The sequence below is a fragment of the Anomaloglossus baeobatrachus genome, chromosome 5 (genome assembly GCF_048569485.1).
Source record: "Anomaloglossus baeobatrachus isolate aAnoBae1 chromosome 5, aAnoBae1.hap1, whole genome shotgun sequence".
NCBI classification, from domain to species: Eukaryota; Metazoa; Chordata; class Amphibia; order Anura; family Aromobatidae; genus Anomaloglossus; species Anomaloglossus baeobatrachus.
Window position 1 is genome coordinate 123,641,674 of NC_134357.1, and position 25,272 is coordinate 123,666,945.

General features: G+C 49.4%; 1 protein-coding gene across 5 annotated transcripts in view; it reads right to left on the reverse strand.

The window, feature by feature from the left end:
• USP54 (ubiquitin specific peptidase 54) overlaps positions 1 to 25,272 on the reverse strand; it is a 183,206-nt gene that overhangs the window by 48,041 nt on the left and 109,893 nt on the right. For 2 of the 5 annotated variants that reach the window (XM_075348833.1, XM_075348831.1), the window contains exons 10-14: positions 20,911 to 21,079; positions 20,534 to 20,704; positions 16,178 to 16,309; positions 15,680 to 16,060; positions 985 to 1,222 (exon numbers count right to left, since the gene is read on the reverse strand). In XM_075348833.1, coding sequence (XP_075204948.1) covers positions 985 to 1,222; positions 15,680 to 16,060; positions 16,178 to 16,309; positions 20,534 to 20,704; positions 20,911 to 21,079 — 1,091 coding nt within the window. The remainder of the gene's footprint in view (positions 1 to 984; positions 1,223 to 15,679; positions 16,061 to 16,177; positions 16,310 to 20,533; positions 20,705 to 20,910; positions 21,080 to 25,272) is intronic. The other 3 variants (XM_075348834.1, XM_075348835.1, XM_075348832.1) reach the window with 3 other exon arrangements.

Below are 25,272 nucleotides of genomic sequence, written 5' to 3' on the forward strand. Positions count from 1 at the left end.
TACTTTGCACACTACGACATCGCAGGTGCGATGTCGGTGGGGTCAAATCCAAAGTGACGCACATCCGGCGTCGCTGTCGACATCGGAGTATGTTAATCCTTTTTACTACGATTAACGAGCGCAAAAGTGTCCAAATTGTATGATTGGTGTAGTGTCGAGCATTTCTATAATGTCGCTGCAGCAACAAGTACGATGTTGTTCCTCGTTCCTGCGGCAGCACACATCGCTGTGTATGAAGCCGCAGGAGCGAGGAACATCTCCTTACCTGCGTCCCGCCTGTAAGGTGGAAGGAAGAATGTGGGCGGGATGTTTACGTCCCGCTCATCTCCGCCCCCCTGCTTCTATTGGCCGCCTGCCGTGTGACGTCGCTGTGACACCACACGACCCGCCCCCTTAGGAAGGAGGCTATTTGCCGGCCAGAGCGACGTCGCAGGGCAGGTAAGTGCATGTGAAGCTGCCATAGCGATAATGTTCGCTACGGCAGCTATCAAAAGATATCGCATCTGCGACAGGGGCGGGGACTATCGCGCTCAGCATCGCTACAATCGGCTTGCAATGTGGTAGTGTGCTAAGTACCCCTTAGAGTTGGAAGGGTCCTCCGGGGCATCATGTCCAACCCCTGATCAATGCAGGATTCACTAAACCCTCTCAGACAGATCTGTGCCCAGTCTCTGAAGACTTCCATTGAAGGAGAAGTCGCCACCACTTATGGCAGCCTGAACCAATCATTGAGTTTCCGTCTAATATGTAAGCTGTATGTTCTCCCTTTCATTCCATTGCTTCCGTACCATGTGCACATGAGAATACGGACGATCTACACTGTGACAGCCCTTCAGATTCCTTCTATCTAGGTTAGCCCTCGCTTTGTGCATTATTCTTATAGCACCATTTATTCAATGGCGCTTTATACATTAATTATATAGATTTGGGGTTAGTCTATAACATGTTCTATTAGGAAAATAAATAATTATACAAAGCATTTACCGAAAAGCACTACAATTCTCCGATAAAGGCAAGTCCATGCTGATGGGGCTATTGCTGTTGCGTTCACTACTTTCGTAGCCAGACTCCATCCTCTGTATAAGACGCGGCTGCTGCTGATCCACAAGGTGAGGAGGAGTACCCCGTCCAACACCCCAGCTTCTATATTTCACACACGGATGCTTCTCTTTTGTATCAGGATTGGCCGTTTCCCTCCGGTCACCGGCTGAGAGTTCCTTGGCTTTTATAGATAATAAAAACAAGAAATTCCACATCACATTTCACCCCAAGAAATCTTTACAATTCTGGTGTTGACAAAAATTAGCACATGTCTATTTTAAACCTTCAAAAGGCCACTCGCCACTGAATTAATGGCTGTGAAGTCACAAGGATGGTATACCAAGCTACAAGCAGTGATTTCAACAAACAGCGGTCAGCGGCAGTCAGGGCTGATGACATACCCTACATGCACACGTATCTTAGCTATGCTGAAGGGAAGAAATCAGAAAATGACCTATTTTTTTTAAATCAGATTTTTGCATCATTTTTCATAAATTTTCACACTTGCCACTGGAGCGATTTTAGACTCCTCCTTCCTGATCTTTATAGAGGACTTTTCAGAAGTCTCATTATTATCACAGGCAAGATTTTGTTGATAGGTAACACCTTTGTACAAAGCTAATAAAGCAGGTTCCACCATGCACAATAGGGGATTTCATTATGAGGATTTGTTTACATGGACTGATCAGCCACTAAAATGGTAAACTTTTCATGATTACCAGTCGTTTATGGCTATGTGCCCACGGGACAACGTATTTTGCTGCAGGTTTACCACAGCTGCTCCCTGGAACCGCAGCTATCCATTGCTACAGGATTCGAGCATTTTTGTTGCGGTAAACCTGTGGGACAAGTGCGGAAATACCTGCGGACGTCCTGCCCTCTATCTCCATAGCGGAAAGGCGGGACATCTGCAGATATTTCAGCATGAATAATTGACATGCAGTTACGTGCGGCTGCGGGACATCTGCAGCATATTCTGCAGCCGCACATACCACAGCATTGATACAGACACTCCCAAAATCCCATAGAGTAACATGGGGAGTGTCTGTACTTGCTAGAACCTGCGGATTTATCTGGAAAATCCAGATAAATCCGCGGGTTTTCCGCGGCAAAATCTGCGAGTACGTTGTCCTGTGGGCACTAGTCTAATAGTCTGTTCACCCAAGCAGACCAGAGAAAGCAATGCGAACTGAGCGATCTATAATAGTCCTCTCAATGCATATACGCAGTACAAAACGATGCCCTGCAGAGAACGATGATCTTTTTGGGCTACGCAAAGAAGGGAATTTTGTTTACTTACCGTAAATTCCTTTTCTTCTAGCTCCTATTGGGAGACCCAGACAATTGGGTGTATAGCTTCTGCCTCCGGAGGCCACACAAAGTATTACACTTTAAAAAGTGTAACCCCTCCCCTCTGCCTATACACCCCCCCGTGCATCACGGGCTCCTCAGTTTTGGTGCAAAAGCAGGAAGGAGGAAACTTATAAATTGGTCTAAGGTAAATTCAATCCGAAGGATGTTCGGAGAACTGAAAACCATGAACCAAAAGAACAATTCAACATGAACAACATGTGTACACAAAAGAACAACAGCCCGAAGGGAACAGGGGCGGGTGCTGGGTCTCCCAATAGGAGCTAGAAGAAAAGGAATTTACGGTAAGTAAACAAAATTCCCTTCTTCTTTGTCACTCCATTGGGAGACCCAGACAATTGGGACGTCCAAAAGCAGTCCCTGGGTGGGTAAAAGACTACCCTGATAAGAAGAGCCGACAACGGCCCTCCTCTTACAGGTGGGCAACCGCCGCCTGAAGGACCTGCCTACCTAGACTGGCGTCTGCCGAAGCATAGGTATGCACTTGATAGTGTTTCGTGAAAGTGTGCAGACTAGACCAGGTAGCTGCCTGACACACCTGCTGAGCCGTAGCCTGGTGCCGCAATGCCCAGGACGCACCCACGGCTCTGGTAGAATGGGCTTTCAGCCCTGAAGGAATCGGAAGCCCAGAAGAACGGTAGGCTTCAAAAATCGGTTCCTTGATCCACCGAGCCAAGGTTGACTTGGAAGCCTGCGACCCCTTACGCTGGCCAGCGACAAGGACAAAGAGTGCATCAGAACGGCGCAGTGGCGCCGTGCGAGACACGTAGATCCGGAGTGCTCTCACTAGATCTAACAAATGCAAATCCTTTTCACATTGGTGAATTGGATGAGGACAAAATGAAGGTAAGGAGATATCCTGATTGAGATGAAAAGGGGACACCACCTTGGGGAGAAAGTCCGGGACCGGACGCAGAACCACCTTATCCTGGTGAAATACCAGGAAGGGGGCTTTGCATGACAGCGCTGCAAGCTCTGACCCTCTTCGGAGTGACGTAACTGCCACTAGAAATGCCACCTTCTGCGAAAGACGTGATAGAGAGACATCCCGCAGCGGCTCAAAAGGTGGTTTCTGAAGAGCCCGTAGAACCATGTTAAGATCCCAGGGTTCCAGCGGCCGCTTGTAAGGTGGGTCTATGTGGCAAACTCCCTGCAGGAACGTGCGGACCTGCGGAAGCCTGGCTAGACGCTTTTGAAAAAACACGGAAAGCGCCGAGACTTGTCCCTTGAGAGAGCCGAGAGACAAACCCTTGTCCATTCCGGATTGAAGGAAGGAAAGAAACGTGGGTAAGGCAAACGGCCAGGGGGTAAACCCCTTATCAGAGCACCAGGCTAAGAAGATCCTCCAAGCTCTGTGATAGATCTTGGCTGACGTTGGTTTCCTGGCCTGTCTCATAGTGGCAATGACCTCTTGAGATAACCCTGAGGACGCTAGGAGCCAGGACTCAATGGCCACACAGTCAGGTTGAGGGCCGCAGAATTCAGATGGAAAAATGGCCCTTGAGACAGCAAGTCTGGTCGGTCTGGGAGCGCCCACGGTTGACCCACCGTGAGGTGCCACAGGTCCGGGTACCACGACCTCCTCGGCCAGTCTGGAGCGACGAGGATGGCGCGGCGGCAGTCGGACCTGATCTTGCGCAACACTCTGGGCAGCATTGCCAGAGGAGGGAATACATAAGGCAGTCGAAACTGCGACCAATCCTGAACTAAGGCGTCCGCCGCCAGAGCTCTGTGATCCTGAGACCGTGCCATGAATGCCGGGACTTTGTTGTTGTGCCGAGACGCCATGAGATCGACGTCCGGCGTTCCCCAGCGGCAACAGATCTCTTTAAACACGTTCGGGTGAAGAGACCATTCCCCTGCGTCCATGCCCTGGCGACTGAGAAAGTCTGCTTCCCAGTTTTCTACGCCCGGGATGTGAACCGCGGAGATGGTGGAGGCTGTGGCCTCCGCCCACAGCAGAATCCGCCGAACTTCTTGGAAGGCTTGACGACTGCGAGTGCCGCCCTGGTGGTTGATGTACGCGACCGCCGTGGCGTTGTCCGACTGTATGCGGATCTGCCTGCCCTCCAGCCACCGATGGAACGCTTTTAGGGCTAGTAGGAAATTGATGATCCACCCGAACCTCTGGAGAGTCTCCAGAGCCACGGTCAGACTGTGTTGACATGCCACCCGGGAGGGTGCCTTGACTAGGAGATCGTCTAAGTACGGGATCACCGAGTGGCCCTGAGAGTGTAGGACTGCCACAACGGATGCCATGACCTTGGTGAATACCCGTGGGGCTGTCGCCAGGCCGAAAGGCAGTGCCACAAACTGAAGGTGTTCGTCCCCGATGGCGAAACGCAGGAAGCGTTGATGCTCTGGAGCGATCGGCACATGGAGATAGGCATCCCTGATGTCGATTGACGCTAGGAAGTCCCCTTGGGACATCGAAGCGATGACAGATCGGAGGGATTCCATGCGAAACCGCCTGGTTCTCACATGTCTGTTGAGCAATTTGAGGTCCAAAACGGGACGGAATGAACCGTCCTTTTTTGGTACCACGAACAGGTTGGAGTAAAAACCGCGACCCCGTTCCTGAAGGGGAACGGGGATCACAACTCCTTCTGTCTTCAGAGTGTCCACCGCCTGAAAAAGTGCCACGGTTCGCTCGGGGGGCGGAGTGTTCTGAAAAAACAAGTCGGAGGACGAGAACTGAACTCTATCCTGTAACCGTGAGACAGAATGTCCCTCACCCATCGGTCTTGGACATGTGGCCACCAGGCGTCGCAAAAGCGGGAGAGCCTGCCACCGACCGAGGATGCGGTTTGGGGAGGCCAAAAGTCATGAGGTGGCCGCCTTGGAGACGGTGCCTCCGGCGGTCTTTGGAGGACGTGACTTAGACCGCCATGCAGAAGAGTTTCTCTGGCTCTTCTGTGGCCTGTTGGACGAGGAGGATTGGGATCTGGCTGAGGGCCGAAAGGACCGAAACCTCGCTTGAATTTTTCGTTGCTGAGGTCTCTTTGGTTTGGGCTGGGGTAAGGACGAGTCCTTTCCCTTGGATTGCTTAATAATTTCATCCAATTGTTCGCCAAACAATCGGTCGCCAGAAAAAGGCAAACCGGTCAAGAACTTCTTGGAAGCAGAGTCTGCCTTCCATTCGCGTAGCCACATGGCCCTGCGGACTGCCACCGAATTGGCGGATGCTACCGCTGTACGGCTAGCCGAGTCCAGGACAGCATTCATGGCGTAGGATGAAAATACCGACGCCTGAGAAGTTAAAGACGCGACTTGCGGAGCCGAGGTACGAGTGACCGCATTAATCTCAGACAGACAAGCTGAGATAGCCTGGAGTGCCCACACTGCTGCAAAGGCTGGGGCAAAGGACGCGCCTATGGCTTCATAGATGGATTTCATTAGGAGCTCTATCTGCCTGTCCGTGGCATCCTTGAGCGTTGAACCGTCAGCCACTGCCACTACGGATCTAGCCGCCAGTCTAGAGACTGGAGGATCCACCTTGGGACATTGAGCCCAACCCTTAACTACGTCAGAGGGGAAGGGGTAATGTGTGTCATTAAGGCGTTTAGTAAAGCGCTTGTCCGGGAAAGCCCTGTGCTTCTGGACAGCATCTCTCAAGTTCGAGTGATCGAAGAAAGCACTCCGAGTACATCTGGGAAACCTAAACTGGTGCTTCTCCTGCTGTGCGGCCGACTCCTCTATAGGTGGAGTTGGGGGAAAAAGATCTAGCACCTGGTTGATGGACGCTATAAGGTCATTTACTATGGCGTCCCCTTCAGGTGTATCAAGATTGAGAGCAACGTCAGGGTCAGAGTCCTGGGCTGCGACCTCCGCCTCATCCTCTAGAGAGTCCTCAAGCTGAGACCCCGAACAGCGTGATGAAGTCGGGGAAGATTCTAATCGAGCCCGCTTAGCCGGTCTGGGACTACGGTCCGTGCCGGAGTCCTCCACGTAATAACTAGAGGCCACCCCAGGCGCACGCTTCGTCGCAGACCGAGAGGGGCCTGGGGGCGATCCCGCAGTGCCCGGGGCCTGTGTAAGGGCCGGTCTGGACTGCAAGGCTTCTAGTATTTTAGCAGACCATTTGTCCATAGACTGAGCCATGGATTGTGACAGTGACTCAGAGTTTCTCAGCTAAAACTGCAAACTCTGTCCCTGCCACCTGGACAGGGGAAACCGGCGGTTCTACCTGGGCCGAGGGTCCCACCAGTGCCCCAGGCTCCGGCTGAGCGAGTGCCACAGGGCCCGAGCATTGCTCACAGTGAGGGTAGGTGGAACCTGCAGGTAGCATAGCCACACAAGAGGTACAGGTTGCAAAATAACCCTGTGTCTTGGCACCCTTGCTCCTTGTGAACGACATGCTGTTGTCTCCCAGGAGAGTGATCACTGAGGGATATATAGCCACAAGCTAACAGTACAGCCGAACCGAGAAAAAGTATACAAATATAATTATATATATATATATATATATATATATATACACAGTTCGGCACTCTATGGGGCCCAGCACCGGGTGACCGGTGTGGCTTACCGACCGCTCAAGCGGTGTGTGGCCCCCAGATTCCCTGCCTCAGGTCTCCCAGAGATGCAGCCAGAAGTCCTCCACCGGCAGAATGTGCTTAAAACATGGCTGTCGGCGTTCACAGGGGAGGAGGGAGCCGTGGGCGTAACTACAAAAGTGCGGGAATCTGGCCCCAGAGTGATTAGTGAGGGGGGCGGAGGACAGCTACGTGTGCTCCAGCCCTCACTGTCGGCGTCAGACCGACCGTCCCGCCCTTCCCCCTGACTGGCAGGCCCGGGGTGGGAGTTTAATGCACTAGGCCGCAAAAGCCGGGGACTAAAGTTAAAACCGCGGCCGGCAAGCAGGCGCGGTCGGCGCGGTAGTCCCGGTCTCATACCAACACCGCAGTCGCTGCAGCGTCTGAGGCCAAGGTGCTCCATGCACCGTCCCCAAGGGGACACAGAGTACCTGTAGATGCAGGGCCCTGTCCCTGATGGTACTCAGTCTCCTGTCCGTCAGAATCCCACAGGGGCTGCGGAGGGAGCCCGGTCCCAGTGCCCTGGATGACCGGATAGGATCCCACTTCTCCCAGAGCCCCTAAGGGATGGGGAAGGAAAACGGCATGTGGCTCCAGCCTGAGTACCCGCAATGGGTACCTCAACCTTAACAACACCGCCGACTTAGTGGGGTGAGAAGGGAGCATGCCGGGAGCCGTGTTAGAGGCCCTCTTTTCTTCCATCCGATATAATCAGCAGCTGCTGCTGACTAAAATGGGAGCATGAGTGCATGTGTGCCTCCTTCAACACAAAGCATAAAACTGAGGAGCCCGTGATGCACGGGGGGGTGTATAGGCAGAGGGGAGGGGTTACACTTTTTAAAGTGTAATACTTTGTGTGGCCTCCGGAGGCAGAAGCTATACACCCAATTGTCTGGGTCTCCCAATGGAGCGACAAAGAAATAGAATTTCAAAGAGCATTTTGCTCGTTCATTGGCTGCGATTTACCCTGAAAGATTATCCTGAAACGAGCGTTCTTAGGAGACCTTGCATGCAATAATCTTTCAGTGTAAATACACCCTGATCTTTGCACACGTTCATTAGATGCTTCAGCACAAGATAGGGCCTGCTAATGGCAAAGATGACTTCTCGAATAGGAAGTGTTCATCTACAATAGTCACAACAGTGTGAAAATTGCAGAAGAAGGGAATTTTGTTTACTTACCGTAAATTCCTTTTCTTCTAGCTCCAATTGGGAGACCCAGACAATTGGGTGTATAGCTATTGCCTCCGGAGGCCACACAAAGTATTACACTTAAAAGTGTAAGGCCCCTCCCCTTCTGGCTATACACCCCCAGTGGGATCACTGGCTCACCAGTTTTAGTGCCAAAGCAAGAAGGAGGAAAGCCAATAACTGGTTTAAAGACCAATTCAATCCGAGGAAACATCGGAGAACTGAACCATACCACATGAACAACATGTGTACCCGAAAAAACAGAAAAACCCCGAGAAAACAGGGCGGGTGCTGGGTCTCCCAATTGGAGCTAGAAGAAAAGGAATTTACGGTAAGTAAACAAAATTCCCTTCTTCTTTTTCGCTCCTAATTGGGAGACCCAGCCAATGGTGACGTCCAAAAGCAGTCCCTGGGTGGGTAAAAGAATACCTCGTGATAGGGCCGTCAAACAGCCCTTTCCTACAGGTGGGCAATCGCCGCCTGAAGGACTTATCTACCTAGGCTGGCGTCTGCCGAAGCGTAGGTATGCACCTGAAAATGCTTGGTAAAAGTATGCAGACTCAATCAGGTAGGTGCCTGACACACCTGCTGAGCCGTAGCCTGGTGCCGTAATGCCCAGGATGCACCCACGGCTCTGGTAGAATGGGCCTTCAGCCTTGAGAGAACCAGAAGCCCAGTAGAACTGTAGGTTTCAAGAATTGGTTCCTCGATCCCCCGAGCCAGGGTGGATTCAGAAGCTTGCGACTGTTTACGCCGACCAGCGACAAGGACAAAGAGTGCATCCGGGTGGCGCAGGAGCGCCATGCGGGAAGTAGAACCTGAGTGCTCTCACCAGAACCAACAGATGCAAATCCTTCTGAAATTGATGGACTGGACGAGGACACAAAGAAGGTGAGGTGATATCCTGATTGATATGAAAGTGGGATACCACCTTAGGGAGAAATTCCGGAATCGGACGCAGAACTACCCTGTCCTGGTGAAGGACCAGGAAGGGAGATTTGTATGAGAGCGTTGCTAGCTCGGAAACTCTCCTAAGAGACGAGACCGTTACTAGAAGGCCACTTCCCGAGAAAAGCGGGAAGGGAGACCTCTTTCAAAGGCTCGAAAGGCGGCATCTGGAGAGCAATTAGAACCTTGTTCAGATCCCAGGGCTCTAACGGCCGCTTGTACGGAGTGCTGAGACGACAAACTCCCCGTAGGAACGTGCGTACCTGAGGAAGTCGTTTCTGAAAAAATACAGATAGCGCTGAGACTTGTCCCTAAAGGGAACTGAGCGACAACCCTTTTTCCAACCTAGATTGCAGGAAGGAAGGAAACATAGACGATGCAACCGGCCAGGGAGAAACACCCTGCGCCGAGCACCGAGATAAGAATATCTTCCACGTCCTGTGGTCAATCTTGGCGGACGTTGGTATGCTAGCCTGTCTCATGGTGGCAACCACGTCCTGAGGTAATCCTGACGACACTAGGTTCCAGGACTCAATGCCACACCATCAGGTTGAGGGCCGTAGAATTCAAATGGAAGAATGGCCCTTGAGACAGCCAGTCTGATTGGTCTGGTAGTGCCCCCGGTTAGCCTACCGTGAGGCACCACAGAACCGGGAACCACAACATCCTCGGCCAATCTGTAGCGACGAGGATGGCGCGGCCGCAGTCGGTCCTGATCTAGCGCAGCACTCTGGGCAACAATGCCAGAGGTGGCACATAAGGTAGCTGGAACTGCGACCAATGCTGAACTAAGGCGTCTGCCGCCAGAGCTCGATGATTGTGAAACCGTGCCATGAAGCTGGCACATTGTTGTTGTGCCGTGACGCCATTAGATCGACGTCCGGCCTCTGTCAGCGGCGCCAGATCTCCTGAAACCCGTCCGGGTGAAGAGACCATACCCTTTCGGCCACACCCCGGCGACTTAGGAAGTCAGCTTCCTAGTTTTCCACGCCTGGGATGTGAACTGTGGATATGGTGGATGCCGTGTCTTCCACCCACATCAGAACCTGCCGGACTTCCTGGAAGGCTTGCCGGTTGCGCGTTCTTCCTTGGTGGTTGATGTATGCCACCGCTGTGGAGTTGTCCGACTGAAGTCGGATTTGCTTGCTGTCCAGCTGCTGTTGGAAGGTTTGTAGGGCAAGATACACTGCTCTGTGTTCAAGAACATTGATCTGAAGGGTGGACTCTTGCTGAGTCCACGTACCCTGAGCGCTGTGGTGGAGAAAAACTGCTCCCCACCCTGATAGACTCGCGTCTGTCGTAACTATCGCCCAGGATGGGGATAGGAAGGACCTTCTTTTTGACCATGAGGTGGGAAGAAGCCACCACCGTAGAGATTCCTTGGCCGCCTGAGAAAGAAAGACGACTCTGTTGAGGGAGGTCGACTCCCCGTCCCATTGGCGGAGAATGTCACATTGTAGTGGACGCAGATGAAACTGCGCGAAAAGAACTGCCTCCATTGCTACCATCTTACGTAGGAAGTGCATGAGGCGTCTCAATGTATGCGACTGGTTCTTAAAGAAGAGATTGCAGCCCGTAGTGAATGCTGTTTGTCTAGCGGAAGCTTCACTATCGCTGAGAGAGTATGAAACTCCATGCCTAGATATGTTAGCGATAGGGTCGGGGTCGGATCTGACTTCAAAAAGTTGATGATCCACCCAAAACTCTAGAGAGTCTCCAGCGCAACGTTCGGGCAGTGTCGGCATGTTTCCTAAGAGAGTGCCTTGACAAGTAGATCGTCTAAATATGGGATCACAGAGTGACCCTGAGAGTGCAGGACTGTGACTACTGCTGCCCTGACCTTGGCGAAGACCAGTGGGACTGTCGCTAGCCGGAAGGTAGAGCTACGAACAGAAGGTGTTCGTCTCCTATAACGAAGCGTAGAAACGCTAGTGCTCTGGATCAATCGGCACGTGTGGACAAGCATCCTTGATGCCTAATGATGCTAGGAAATCTCCTTGGGACATTGAGGCGATGACATGGCGGAGGGATTCCATCCGGAACCGCCTGGTGTCCACGAGCTTGCTGAGCAGTTTTAGATCCAGAACGGGACGGAACGGCCCGTTCTTATAGGCACCGCAAATAATTTGGGGTAAAAACCGTGACCTTGTTCCTGAAGAGGAACGGGGGTCATCACTCTTTCTGCCTATAGAGTGCACCCTGTTTGCAGAAGAGCAGCGGCTCGGCCGGGAGGTGGAGAAGTTCTGAAGAATCGAGTTGGAGGACGAGAAGTGAGCTCTATCCTGTACCCGTGAGACAGAATGTCTCACACCCAACGGTCATTGACCTATGGCAGCTAAATATCGCCAAGGCGGGTGAGCCTGCTACCGACCGAGGATGCGGAGAGAGGAGGCCGCAAGTCATGAGGAAGCCGCCTTGGAAGCGGGTTTTCAGACTGTCTCTTTTTTGGGCGTGACTGAGCCCGCCAAGAATCTGAGCTCCTCTGATCCTTTTGAGTCCACATTGGACGAGGAAAAATGGGACCTGCCCGAGCCTCGAAAAGACCGAAACCACGACTGCCTCCTGCTCTGTTGGGGTTTGTTGTGTCCGGGCTGAGGAAAGGATGAATCCTTACCCCTGGACTGTTTAATGGTTACATCCAAACGCTCACCAAACAGTCGGTCAGCAGAAAAAGGCAACTGGTTAAGCAACCTTTTTTGGAAGCAGAATCTGCCTTCCATTCACTAAACGAGCAGACCAGGCTCTGCTTAAAAACACGGAGCAGCGTAGGCTACTGCCGTACGGTTCGCAGAGTCTAGGGCAACCTGAATCGCGTAAGAAACAAATGCAGACATTTGAGAGGTTAAGGATGCCACCTGCGGCACAGATGTACGTGTAACCGTGTCAATCTGTGTAAGACAAGCTGAAATAGCTTGGAGTGCCCCAAGGGTGAGAATGCTGGAGCCAACGGTGCGCCGACAGTCTCATAGATGGATTTAGACCAGAGATCCATCTGTCTGTCAGTGGCATCTTTAAGTGCAGCTCCATCTCCCACTGCAACTATGGATCTAGCTACAAGCCTGGAGATTGGAGGATGCCGCTTGGGACACTGGGTCCAGTCCTTGACCACGTCAGGGGGCAGGGATAACGTGTATCCTAAGCCGTTTGGAGAAGCGCATATCTGGATAAGTGTGGTGTTCCTGGACTGCCTCTCTGAAGGCAGAGTGGTCCAGAAAAATACGTGAAGCTGACTCCTCCACTGGAGGAGCTGTGAGAAATAACCAACATTCTATTGATGGACGCTATAAGATTATTCACTATGGCGTCACCATTAGGTGTATCCAGATTGAGAGCGGTCTCAGGATCAGAATCCTGAGCCGCTACTTCCGCCTCATTACACAGAGAGTCCTTCTGCTAGGACCCTGATGAAACCGAGGGCCGCTCATAGTGAGCCCGCTTAGGCTGTCTGGGACTGACGTCTGTGCAGAGCCGTGACTCTGGGATGCGTGTGACATTCCCGGAGCTGTTAGTTGTTCACACTGAGGGGGGCCATGGATCAATGATTCAACAGTGCCCATGTTGTGAGAGACATGTCCGGACTGCTAGGCTTCTAGTATCATAGCCATAGTCCCAGAAAATCTGTCAGTAAATACTGCAGACACCGTCCTCATCCTCTGGCCATTAGCAGAGACTCCGGCTGAGTTGGATATAATGGGGGTCTATGTAACCTGCCGGCCGTATAGCCGTACATGCTGTACCGGCTGCATAGAAAAACATGTGGTTCTGCACCTTTGTTTTACACAGAGAATATGCTGATAACTCCTCCGCACAATCCAGGAGGGTATATACAACGTGCGACCAAACAGTGCAATGTATATAGTACAAGCATATCTATAAGTGCACTTCTGCACTAGTGGGGTTAGCACCACAGGTGCTGCTTAACGCCTGTTGCAGCGATTGTGTGACTATCAGAATGCCAGGGTCTTCCACACTTGTCTCTGTATCGTACAGAAACTGACACTAATGGCTGCCGGCGTCCTTGTAGAGAAGGAAGCCGTGGGCGTGCCTGAGAAAGTGCGGGAATCCGGTTTCACAGTGCACACAGTGAGAGGGGTGGAGTATGCAAAACATACTCCAGCTCTCAGCGCTGCTGTGCTATGCAGCGTCACGCCCCTACCCTGACTGTCAGGCCTGTGGGCGGTAACGAAGGGAGACTAGGCCCAGAAGCCGGGGACTCGAGTTAATAAGCGCGGCCGGCATATCAGTGCTGGCCGGCGCGGAAGTCCCCGGCGCACCACAAATCCCAGCGGCGCCTTAAATAAAAGTGGCAGCGGCGGTTAGCGCAGTAGTCACCCAATACACTAACACACCCAGCAACGCTGTGGTGTGCGATGGCACTAGTGCGGACAGCGCCGCTGTCCCTGGCGCACTAACACACCCAGCAGTGCTGCCGTGTGTCTGCGCGGTCCCCACAGGGACACAGAGTACCTCCATGTAGCAGGGCCATGTCCCTGAAGATACTCCGCTCCATGTCCAGCAGATACCAGGGACTGTGGATGGAGCACGGTCTCAGTGCCTGGAGACCGATAGAATCCCACTTCACCCAGAGCCCTGTAAAAAGGGATGGGGAAGGAAGCAGCATGTGGGCTCCAGCCTCCGTACCCGCAATGGGTACCTCAACCTTAACAAACACCTCCGACATGAAGTGGGGTGAGAAGGGAGCATGCTGGGAGCCCTGTATGGGCCCTCTTTTCTTCCATCCGACATAGTCAGCAGCTGCTGCTGACTAAACAGTGGAGCTATGCGTGGATGTGTTGCCTCCTTCGCACAAAGCACAAAACTGGTGAGCCAGTGATCCCACTGGGGGTGTATAGCCAGAAGGGGAGGGGCCTTACACTTTTAAGTGTAATACTTTGTGTGGCCTCCGGAGGCAATAGCTATACACCCAATTGTCTGGGTCTCCCAATTAGGAGCGAAAAAGAAATTATATATATTTTCATAAATGTATTTATCAAAAATTAAAGTTAACATTAAAACAAAACAATTTTCAAAAGTAGATCATTTTCTGATTAAGGCAAGTGAAACAATGCTGGAAAAGTATTTCTATCATTAATTAGCCAACGTATGATTTTCATAGCAAAAAATACATAAAAGGGCATCATCACTTCATTTATCTAACCCCATTTACTGTCGGTTTTTAAGTGGTTGTCTAGAAATGTAAAGACATGCTTCCCTTCTCTCAGGCAGGATTCACATAGGATTATACCAGTCTCGCAAGTTCGAGTCAATACAAACACGAATGTGGGAAGCCAGCATTAATGGCCACTGCTCACATCCACAGGTTGTGCCTGCCATTGCAGCTCAGCTCTACGGACATTGGAAGAGCAGAGTAGAGTACTGCATGTAACATGTAGAGATGTGGTGCCATTTTGGAAGAAAGAAGCCATAGTTTTCTAATCTTGATCAATACCTTTAGGGTATATCCCCACGTTTTAGATTTCTTTGCAGATTTCCTGCACCTAAAACTGCATTTCTTGGCAGGAAAAACACACGTTTTTTGCTGTGGTTTTGTTGCTTTTTTATGCATTAAGATAGGAAAACCACTGGGGGGAGAAAAAAAACAATCAAAAAAAAACAAAACAAAAAAAAAAACGCAGAAACAATTGACATGTCAATTGTTTGGTGCAGATTTTTCTGCATCAAAATCTGCAATATGGGTACAGCTACTCCAGGAATCTTATACTTTGCTGTGATGCGTTTACCCTTGCAGATTGATTAAAAGCTGCAAGAAAAAAAATGCATTAAAAAATGCAATGAAAAAGACAGCGTGTGCACGCAGCCTTAAAGGAAATCTGTCATCAGGTTTTTCCTATGTAATCTAAGAGCAGCATGACGTAGAGCCAGAGACGCCAATTCCAGTGATGTGCCTTTGCAGATCTAGCAGTGCTAGAAATGCCGAGCACTGTATAACCCCATCCCCACCACCATGGATTGGCTGCTTTCTCTGTAAACTGTATATTGACAGAAAGCTGCTAAACAGTGGTAGTGATGAAGTTACACAGAGAAGAAGGACCAGGAGGCACAAGACACCTAGTTCTGTAGTGATAATCTGCTGATAAAACACCGATCGTACTGAAACAGCAACACAAAGCCCAATAAGTGAAACATCCATGGAATCAGGCTCTTAGCCCCTGTGTCAATGCTGCTCTCAGGTTACACTGCAAAAACCGGTTGAGAAGATTCCCTTTAAGAAGCTTAGTCTACATGAACACAAGCACATGCAAGTGCTGTACATCAAGATGCAGCATATACTGCCCCCAAGTCTTGACATACATCCACTCAAAATGAAAATGGGACAAACCACACCTAGCTTTAACTACAGAATCCGTCAGTATGCCTAGGAAGAACCATTAGAGCTAAAATAGAAATGTGCCTGATGTAAAACCAGGCATCACTAAGCACAAAACACTCCTCTATAGGGAGATCACTGAGACAAATATTGACGTTAATGTGGAAATCACAAGATCTGATCTGGTCTAGCTAAGAAAGGAGGACAGAGGACTTCAAGTTTAGTAAATGAGCATAAGACAGACTTAGAAAGGACGTCATCTTACCAGCTTCTTCTGAGAATGGACTGAGTGGACTGTATCCTGTATTTTTTCTCTTTTCAGTTCTGAACACACTATCAACATTTAATGGCTCACGTGTTGGGCGCCAAGTGGGCCTGTACCTGCCGGATAACCCCGATTTCATCTCACTGGTGTTAGTTTCCATTTCCCAGTCCCTCGGTCTTACTGCTAAACTTGAGGGTGGCTTGATCTCAGCTTGATCCACTGCACTTCCAACATGATGTATGCTTGGTGTGGTTTGTGATGCTTGCGATGGTCTACTGTGAATCATATTGCTAACAGTGGTCTTAAAGTCTCTCAACCTACTGGAGCTGCTGGACAGCTTCAGACCTGCTCTTGGTGCCTGCTTCTCCTTCAAGGTTTCACCTAATACAATGAACAAGCAATTAAAGAGAAACCACATGTTAAAAACGGAAGCAAAGCTCAATGAAGAAAGGAAAAAGTGATATCAAGCAGGACCACTAGGAAAAGTGCAGGTCAGACCTTCACTGTGATAACCTGAAGATTGGGACTCATCTCCTTTTCTCCGAGGCCGACTGGAACTTCGTTTTCGGTCAGTTAAGGGTCCCTTCCTTGAAAAATGTCTCTGACTACACTCACTATCTGTCAGGTGTCCTGTATACAAGAAAGTACACCATAAAACCCTAGAAAATGAGGATACCTGCACAGCAACCTTACACCTCTTTATAAAAATGTATACCATGGAAACCGCGAAATACCTAATGTGATATCACACGTTGGCTTTCTTCAGAGTAACTGAGGCATAAATTCCCACAAATGTGAGACTCATGGTGATAACAGCTGATCTCTGAATCGGTTTGCACGCAATACAATGCTTCTACTGATTACATCAAAGGAAAAAGAAGAGTATTTACACCAAATCCAGGTAAAATATCAAAAAACATCTTTATGGAAAATTCCACCTTAAATCTATAATCAATTTCTGGATATTATTTAGAAATTAAACCAATTGCTATATCCTGCTTATAGGGCGTCCATGAACACAGGCATAGAGCCGGCGGGCAGATATACAGGAGCTTCTGCTGGTCACACATGGAATGGCTACCATAGTGAAGAAGGCTTGGCCGGACAAGGAACAGTTCTTTAGGTTTAGTTTTCAATAAAGGGGCTGTGTGGTACTTTCATATTGATGGTCTATCATTAGGATAGCTCATTAATCTTAGATCTGGGGGTGCGACACCCAGCATTGCTGCCGATCAGCTGTCCCCGGATCTGGCGGAAGCCACGTGTGAAGATCAGTTGTGGAACAGAACTCAGTCTTCTGTATAGTGGACTGTATATGGAGGTTTTCTTATCACATGTGAGGCGCACAAGGGAGATACCTCCACCCATGGGTAAGCCGTTATACAAAAAAAATGTTGTACTTTGCCTAAATCACCTTTATGTTCACTTTGTGTACTAGCGATTAACTCTTTGTGCTATTATATTGCACTTGGTGGTTCTAGGTTAAAAGCTCCCCTTGGTCTGGTGGACATCCTAGCCTTTCCCTTTTGCCCCTCACATGCCTGTGGGTATCCATATATACCATCTCAGCACTTTCACTATTCTCTGTATATTTGTGTGATCTGGTTTTTAAATTTGGATTTTTGATAAAGTTTTTGTATTTTGCCATTAATGGGCCTGGTTCTTCTTTTCATTCATGCTATGATGGTGTGGCTTTACTGCCCAATTTACTTATATTGAGACAATGTGCGTTGATTTATTTATGTATAGTGGCTGCAGAGAGGTATTCCATATCCACCCCTATGCATTAGACTAGGGGCAAATGTGCACCCGGCCGCTGCCACTATACAGGTGACAGAGCTGTGTTACTCCCCTCTGCAACTGATCACATTGGCACCAGGATCAGGAAACATTTTTTTTTGGACAGAATTAAAAAATAAAAACAAATCTGTCAAACTTTTTGCTTTTTTAAAAACGTACGTTGGCACAAATAACATAATAGCTTCTTTCTATGGCTTGGGATGATTATGTCAGCACCAAATAATGTTACTTTTGTTCATATTTTATCTGGTGTGTGTTTTTTTGTTTGTAATCGGACACCACTTTTGGTCTATATAGCTTTCCACGGGCAGGTTTTTAATCAGTGAGGTTTGGGTCCGTGTCTATTTTCAGGCCTGCTGGCACATACAGAGGTGACCTTCTATCCTGCCTGGGTACATCTTGTCGCGGTGGGATGGCTTTTATGCTCTTCTGATGAAAATAGTGTCAGCCAAGACTAGTTACACAGTTGCGTTTTTTTCCTTCAGTCGCAATCCGCCGTTTTGGAAAACGGAATCAGTTAACGGATTCCGCTGCTTCCCACAGACTTGTAGGGACAACGCATTGCGACGGATGGTCCTCCGTCGGCCAATGCAGCGTTGCATCTGCCGGGCGGAAAGAACGCAGCATGTAGCGTTTTTCTGCGCTTCCCTGAGCGTCAAAAAAACGCAATGTGCTGGATTCCATCGGCGTCTGTCATTTTTCTAATGGAAGCCTATGGTGGCAGAATCCGTCATTTGACGGATTCCTGTGACGGATCTGTTTTTTACACAACTGCGCATGCTCAGTTGAGTAATTGTTGAAAAAAAAAAAAAGCTACAACGGATTCTGTTGTTTTGCAGTATCAGTCACATCAGTTGTGCCACTATATGCATCGCATCTGTTACATCCGTCACACAACGCAATGCGACAGATGCCGCACAACACAAGTGTGAAACTAGTCTAAAGGGGGCTTTACACGGTAGCGACATCGCTAGCAATTTGTAGCGATAGCGAGCGTGTAAGTACCTGCCCCCGTCGCGCATGCGATTGTTTGTGATCGCTGCCGTAGCGAACATTATCGCTACGGCAGCGTCACACATACTTACCTGGTCGTCGTCGTCGCTGTGACTGCCGAACAATCCCTCCTTCAAGGGGGAGGGACGTTCGGCGTCACAGCGACGTCACCGCAACGTCACTAAGTGGCCGCCCAATCAAAGCGGAGGGGCGGAGATGAGCAGGACATAACATCCTGCCCACCTCCTTCCTTCCGCATTGTGGCCGGCGGCAGATAAGATGTTTCTCGCTCCTGCGATGTCACACACAGTGATGTGTGCTGCCGCATGAGCGATAAACCACCTGGATAAACAACCCTTACCGATTTTTGAGTTTGGGACGACCTCTCCATGGTGAACGATTTTCACCATTTTTGAGGTCGCTTAAGGTCGCTGGTCAGTGTCACACGCTGCGATACCGTTAATGACGCCGGATGTGCGTCACTGACAACGTGACCCCGACGACAAAACATTAACGATATGGTAGCGTGTAAAGCCCCCTTAAGTCCCCAATGTCAGTTACATGTACTATTACTATTTACTTACTGAGAGGTATGTGCTTTGCAATTTGTTTTTATCCTAGTTTCTTTCTTTTAACTGTACACCTACATAGTGCACGTCTTTGGTTTTACCACTTTTTTAAAAAAACTTTTTTGGTCCCAGTTGGTGACATGCCAAGACAATGTGCTGATTGCTTTTATTTCACTTTGATATGCTGTGTATATCACAGCATTACTGACTGTCAGCAATAAACTGAAAGGCAATCTATTAGGCGTCGCCTGTAAGCATTTAGACTTAGCAGCCCTGGGAGCCATGGCCACTTCACTTCATCCCTCTGTATAATGCCTAAAGGGAATCTGTCACCAGGTTTTTGCCACCTAATCTGAGAACAGGATAACAAAAGGGCAGAAATCCTGATTCCAGCAATGTGTCACTTACTGGGCTGCTTCGTGTAGTTTCGATAAAATCACTGTTTAATCAGCAGCAGTTTATCATTAGAGGACTACATGGTGTGCTGCCAGGTAGTTCAGCATATTCATGAGCTCTGTATAACTGCTAGATCTGCAACAGAGAAAACACTAATTTGATCAAAATGACAGCAAACAGCTCAGTAAGTGAGAAATCCTTTTAATTAGGGTCTCTGCCCATACAATACGCTGCTCTAAGATGGGGGTAACAAAAACCTGCTGACATAGTCCCTTTAAAGGGACTATGTCAGTAGGTTTTTGTTTTTTTAATTAGAGAGCAGCAGAGACCCTGATTAAAAGGGATATGTCACTTATTAGGCTGTGTGCTGTAGTTTCCATAAATCAGTGTTTTATCAGCATATTATCACTAGAAGACTAGGTCTCATGTACACGGCAATCAGACTAATTTGTGTAACCCTGCCCCCACCACTGATTGGTAATTTCCGGTGTACTGTGTGCATTGGCTGCCAGTCAGTGGTGTGAGTGCGGCGGTTATACACTACTCAGCATTCTGAGCACTGCTACATCTTCAGCAGGGAAAACAGGGATTCTATCATACCTACAGTAAGCAGCTCAGTAAGTGACATCAGTGGAAGCACGCTCTCTGCCCCTACTTCATGCTGTTCTCAGATTACAAAGCAAAACCTGGTAACAGATTCCATTTAACTACTGAAGGGGATATCTAACGGATCAAATGGCCAGGATCAGAGGGTTGTCTTTTAATGATCGCAGGGGCACAGCTTAGGAGTCTGTGCAATCATTGTGATGTCAAGGTTCCCAAACTAACTCAGGGCTTTTAATCCAATCCCTATAAAAAACAAAAAAAAAAACAAACACCTCCTGGGCTTAAATATAGAAGATAGAATTCTATCAAAATCCATTATAACCAGAATTTGATTAAACGTTTAAAACTGGAATTATTTTAATTTTTTAAAAGTAAAATATTAGTATTTAGGATTTTGTTATATTATTTTTTTTTTAATATACCTGGTAGGTTTAAGTAAAAGAGAGGAGAATAGATTTATTTAAGAAGACGACGTATTGCGCTCCGGTACCTGTGTCTCTACTGCTCTGAGAGGCTGCGTCGTTCTCCAGGTTGTAGATGACCGTGCCTTGGGAGTCGGAGGAGAAGTGGCTGACCACAGACTCATGATGGGAATGTTTGTAGTGATAGCTGTCGGTGGAGGAGTCCGTCCTGGTGTCACTGGAGATTGAGGGCTCCCTGCCTAAGGGACAATAAGCCATTCCCAGCTGTGACATGCTATTCAGGCAGCGGAGAGATAAGGAAGCACATAACAAAGGCCGATACTAAAATAAGGCTAATAATTCACCGGTACAATCCTGCAATCACATTTTATTCATCCCTTACACAAAACCTAGGGCGATACCTTAAAGAAAGGCAGCGTTAGATAAAGAGGGGTGAAAGATTTACCAGAGTCTTCACTATCATAGCATGTTCTGCTATACTGCCGAATATCCATCTGAGACAAGACATCTGGGACAGACACTGGAGTACCTCTGGGATCTGCGTACAGAAGGAGCAATGGCTGATAGTGCCCCTTTATGCATTTCGTCACCACATCTTTCCATTTCGGACCAATCTAGAATACAGAGAATAAAACATATTGGTGGAGATTGACTATGCTAAATGCACCAGTAGACTAGCTTTCATCACTTGCACCATGTAGATTGTGTTTTAGACACGCACAAAAAAGTACAAAACACATTTTGGGTGCCAATTTCTTATATAAATCAAGGCCATCAAGAGGTCCGGGCTTAGATTACACTTGCTCATGATAATCTGGCAGAGTAAATGCACCTTCAACACAAAATAAGACTAATGATAAACGGGCCCCGTTCTTTACAGTCCCTGGTCAGAAACGGTCACCTTTCGTGAAAATCTGCTCAGTATGTGACAAAACAATCTAAAAACATTTTGAGAACCAGTTTTTATCTAAAAATGAGCTTTCCAGAACACAAGACGTCAGTGTCTAGTGCCGCCTATTAGTAACTACCGTATTTTGCGCTTTATAAGACGCATCGGATTATAAGACGCACCCCAAGTTTAGACAAATAAAAAAAGGTAAAAAAAAGAAAAATGGGGTCAGTCTTATACTCTGGTGTTCTCTTACCGGAGGGGGGCAGCAGTGGTGGTGAAGCGGGGTCACAGGAGGCACAGGTTGTGCTGGCAGGCGCGGCGGGTCAGTCGCAGTGGGGTCCGTGGTTGCAGGTGCCGTGGCGTCCGTAGTGGCAGGAGCCGTGGGGTCCATGGTGGCGGCAGCAGCAGCGGCGGGTGAGCCGTGCAGCAGGCTGGTGCAGTGAGTGTCCGCGGTCCTGGTTCAGTGGTGGCAGCAGCGGCGACTGTTCAGTGGTGGCAGCAGCGGGGACAAGCTCAGTGGTGGCAGCAGCGGGGACTGCTCAGTGGTGGAGCAGACGGATGCGGTGTTTTCCCAGTGTGTCCGCGGTCCCGTTTCAAGTAATGGCGCCCGGAGTGACGCATGCGCAGATGGAGCTCTCATCCAAGGCCTCCATCTGCACACGCGCTGACTCCCGAAGCAGCGCGTGCGCAGATGGAGCTCTCATCCAAGAGCTCCACCGGCGCCATCATTTGAAAGTGGGACCGCGGACAACTGGTAACTTGCTGCACAGCCGGCCACCCCGCACACACAGAGTGGCAGCCAGCAGGCTGCCCGCCCACCCTGCGTGCAAGCCGCCGGCTACCTGTGCTTGCGTGCGGTGGCAGCCGGGTACCCGTGGCTGTGTGCGGGCGGCAGCCGGGTGCTGTGTGCGGGCGGCACCTGGGTGCCTGTGTGCGGGCGGCACCTGGGTGCCTGTGTGAGGGCGGCAGCCGGGTGCCTGTGTGAGGGCGGCAGCCGGGTGCCGCCCGCACACAGCCATGGGTACCCGGCTGCCACTGCACGCAAGCACAGGTACCCGGCTGCCGACCCCACACAGCACCCGGCTGCCGCTCGCACACAGCCACGGGTACCTGGCTGCCACCGCACGCAAGCACAGGTACCCGGCTGCCACCGCACGCAAGCACAGGTACCCGGCCGCTTGCATGCAGCCACAGGCACCCGGCCGCCCGATCGCCTCAGACAGGACCCCCCCATGTACCGCTATAAAAAGACGCACCCCCCATTTTCCTCCCAAATTTTTGGGAGGAAAAGTGCATCTTATAAAGCGAAAAATACGGTAGTAGCCGGTTTGATCCATTAAAGAGTCTTCAAAGCAGGACTAGTCACATCGGTCATACCACAGATCTGGGTGGAAAAGGATTAACATACAGGTATCATAAGATAAAGGTTTCTTTGTTCCTGAGAGAAGCTCATTTGCGGACTTTTCCAAGGTAGCATTGCTTGTAACACTATGTAATTTGTTTCTACCCCAATAGGCAAAACAATAGCTCTCTCACTAGAGTTAAAGGGTATGTCTCCTACTTGGACAACCTCCTCTCATTCTCCTTGTTTGCCCCTGAAAAATAATTACCGTATTTTTCAGATTATAAGATGCACTTTTCCTCCCAAAAATTTGGAAGGAAAATGAGGGGTGAGTCTTAAAATCTGAATATAGCTTACTGGGGGGCTGTCTGTGCGGCGACCAGGTGCTTACGGGCAGCCGCGTGCCTGTCAGTGCCGGCTGCCTCTCTGTCCTGGACGTCGGCTGCCTCTGTCTGTGCGTGCGACCTACTGGCTGCCACTCTGTGCGTGCGGGCGGCTGTGCGGCAGGTGTCCAAGTGTGTCCGCGGGAGTCAGTGCATGCGCAGATGGAGCTCTTGGATGAGAGCTCCATCTGCGCATGCGCCGCTCCAGGCGCCATTATTTGAACCGGAACCGCGGACAGACAGGGAAACTTACCGCACCAGCCTGCTCCACTACTCACCCGCCGCAGCTGCTGCTGCCGCCACGGGCTCTGCTGCCGCCGCTGACCCACTGCCAGCACTACCTCTGACTCCTGTGACCCCGCTTCACCACCACTGCTGCCCCCCTCCGGTAAGACAACACTGGATTATAAGATGGACCCCATTTTTATTTTTTTTTCTTTCTTTTTATCTCTAAAATTGTGGTGCGTCTTATAAAGCGAAAAATACGGTAAGTCTATACTCAGCTCTGGTGCGGCTGCGGTTCTAGTGATGTCTGAAGTTGCGTTCGAGGGGCCAATGTGACCAATCAGTGCCGGCTTCCTTCACCTCGCCTTCGGACATTTGAGCATGAAGCCAACGCAGCACTCCCATCCTGCTCATATGTCTGAAGGAGAGGAGACAGATGCCGAGCGCTGATTCTTATGACATGCGAGCCCTGAGACCAAGGTCACGTGGCCCCCGGGAATGCGACTTCAGGTATTGCTGGAACCATGGCCGCACTGAAGGTGAGTATAGGCTTATTTATTTTTATGAAGGCGAATAAGAGGAATGAGTAGGGGGTTGTCCAAGAAGTGGACATCCCTTTTTAAAATTGAAAGGGGCGGATTCATAATTTATGCTTTTTCTAATTATTATTTTTAGTGATTTTTTTTTTTGCCTTTGCAGTATTCTTTGCAGTTTTCCAATCTTTACAATATGGTGTATACAAGTTAAAAAATTATGTACAGTCAAAAGATGATTTTTTTTCTACTTGCATCCTTTTACAGTTGCACAAACTCAAGAAAATGTCACAAGATAAGGGGGCTTTACACGCTGCGACATCGCTACCGATATATCGTCGGGGTCGCGGGTAGTGACATCGCAGCGTGTGACACAAAGGAGCGACGATCAACGATCGCAAAATCGTCCAAAAACGGTGATTGTTGACACGTCGCTTCTTTCCTTTATATCGATGCTGCTGCAGGTACGATGTTCGTCGTTCCTGCGGCATCACACATCGCTATATGTGACACCGCAGAAACGACAAATATCTCCTTACGTGCGTCCACCAGCAATGGAGGAAGGAAGGAGGTGGGCGGGATGTTACGTCCTGCTCATCTCCGCCCCTTCTCTGCTATTGGGCGGCCGCTTAGTGATGCCACAGTGATGTCGCTGTGACGCCGAACGCACCTCCTCCTTGAAGGAGGGATTGTTCGGCGGTCACAGCGACGTCGCTGACAAGGTATGTGGGTGTGACACTGCCGTAGCGATAATGTTCACTATGGCAGCAATCACCACATATCACACATATGACGGGGGCAGGTGCTATATCACTAGCGATGTCGCAGCGTGTAAAGCACCCTTTAGTCTTCAGTTTAGGCAAAAAAAAAAAAAAACTTCAGATTTTGTACTTTGACATTTTTGTGCCAATAAGCCAGTAAAGTGGTAAATCATGAATTAAGCTAAAGCATCAGAAAAACCAAGACCACACGCACAATGAGAGTATCCCCTGAAATTAATGGCAAAACCAAGTGAAAAGTTTAATAATGGGCAAATTAAACAATAAGTTAGGCACAAATACAAAAAAAGCCACTAATCGGAGAAAAAAAAAAACCAAAAAACGGGGACAAATACAATATTGAATTGAGGGCCAAAGTGTTTAACACTTCACAATCAATGGTCATGAAAAGAAGAAAACCGCTTTCCAGCACAACCATCTCGAGAATGTGAGGAACTGAAGGAGAAAATTCCTGCAGTCCTAGGTGATCAATGTGAATGGGATTTTAGTGCTGGGGCAATCCTGGGCTCATCTACCATCACACTGTATTCAATAACGTCATAACACATTGTGGCTCAGTGGTTAGCATTGCAGTCTTGCAGCACAGGGGTCCTGGGTTCAAATCCCACCAAGGACAACATCTGCCTCCGGGTTCTCCGGTTTCCTCCCACACG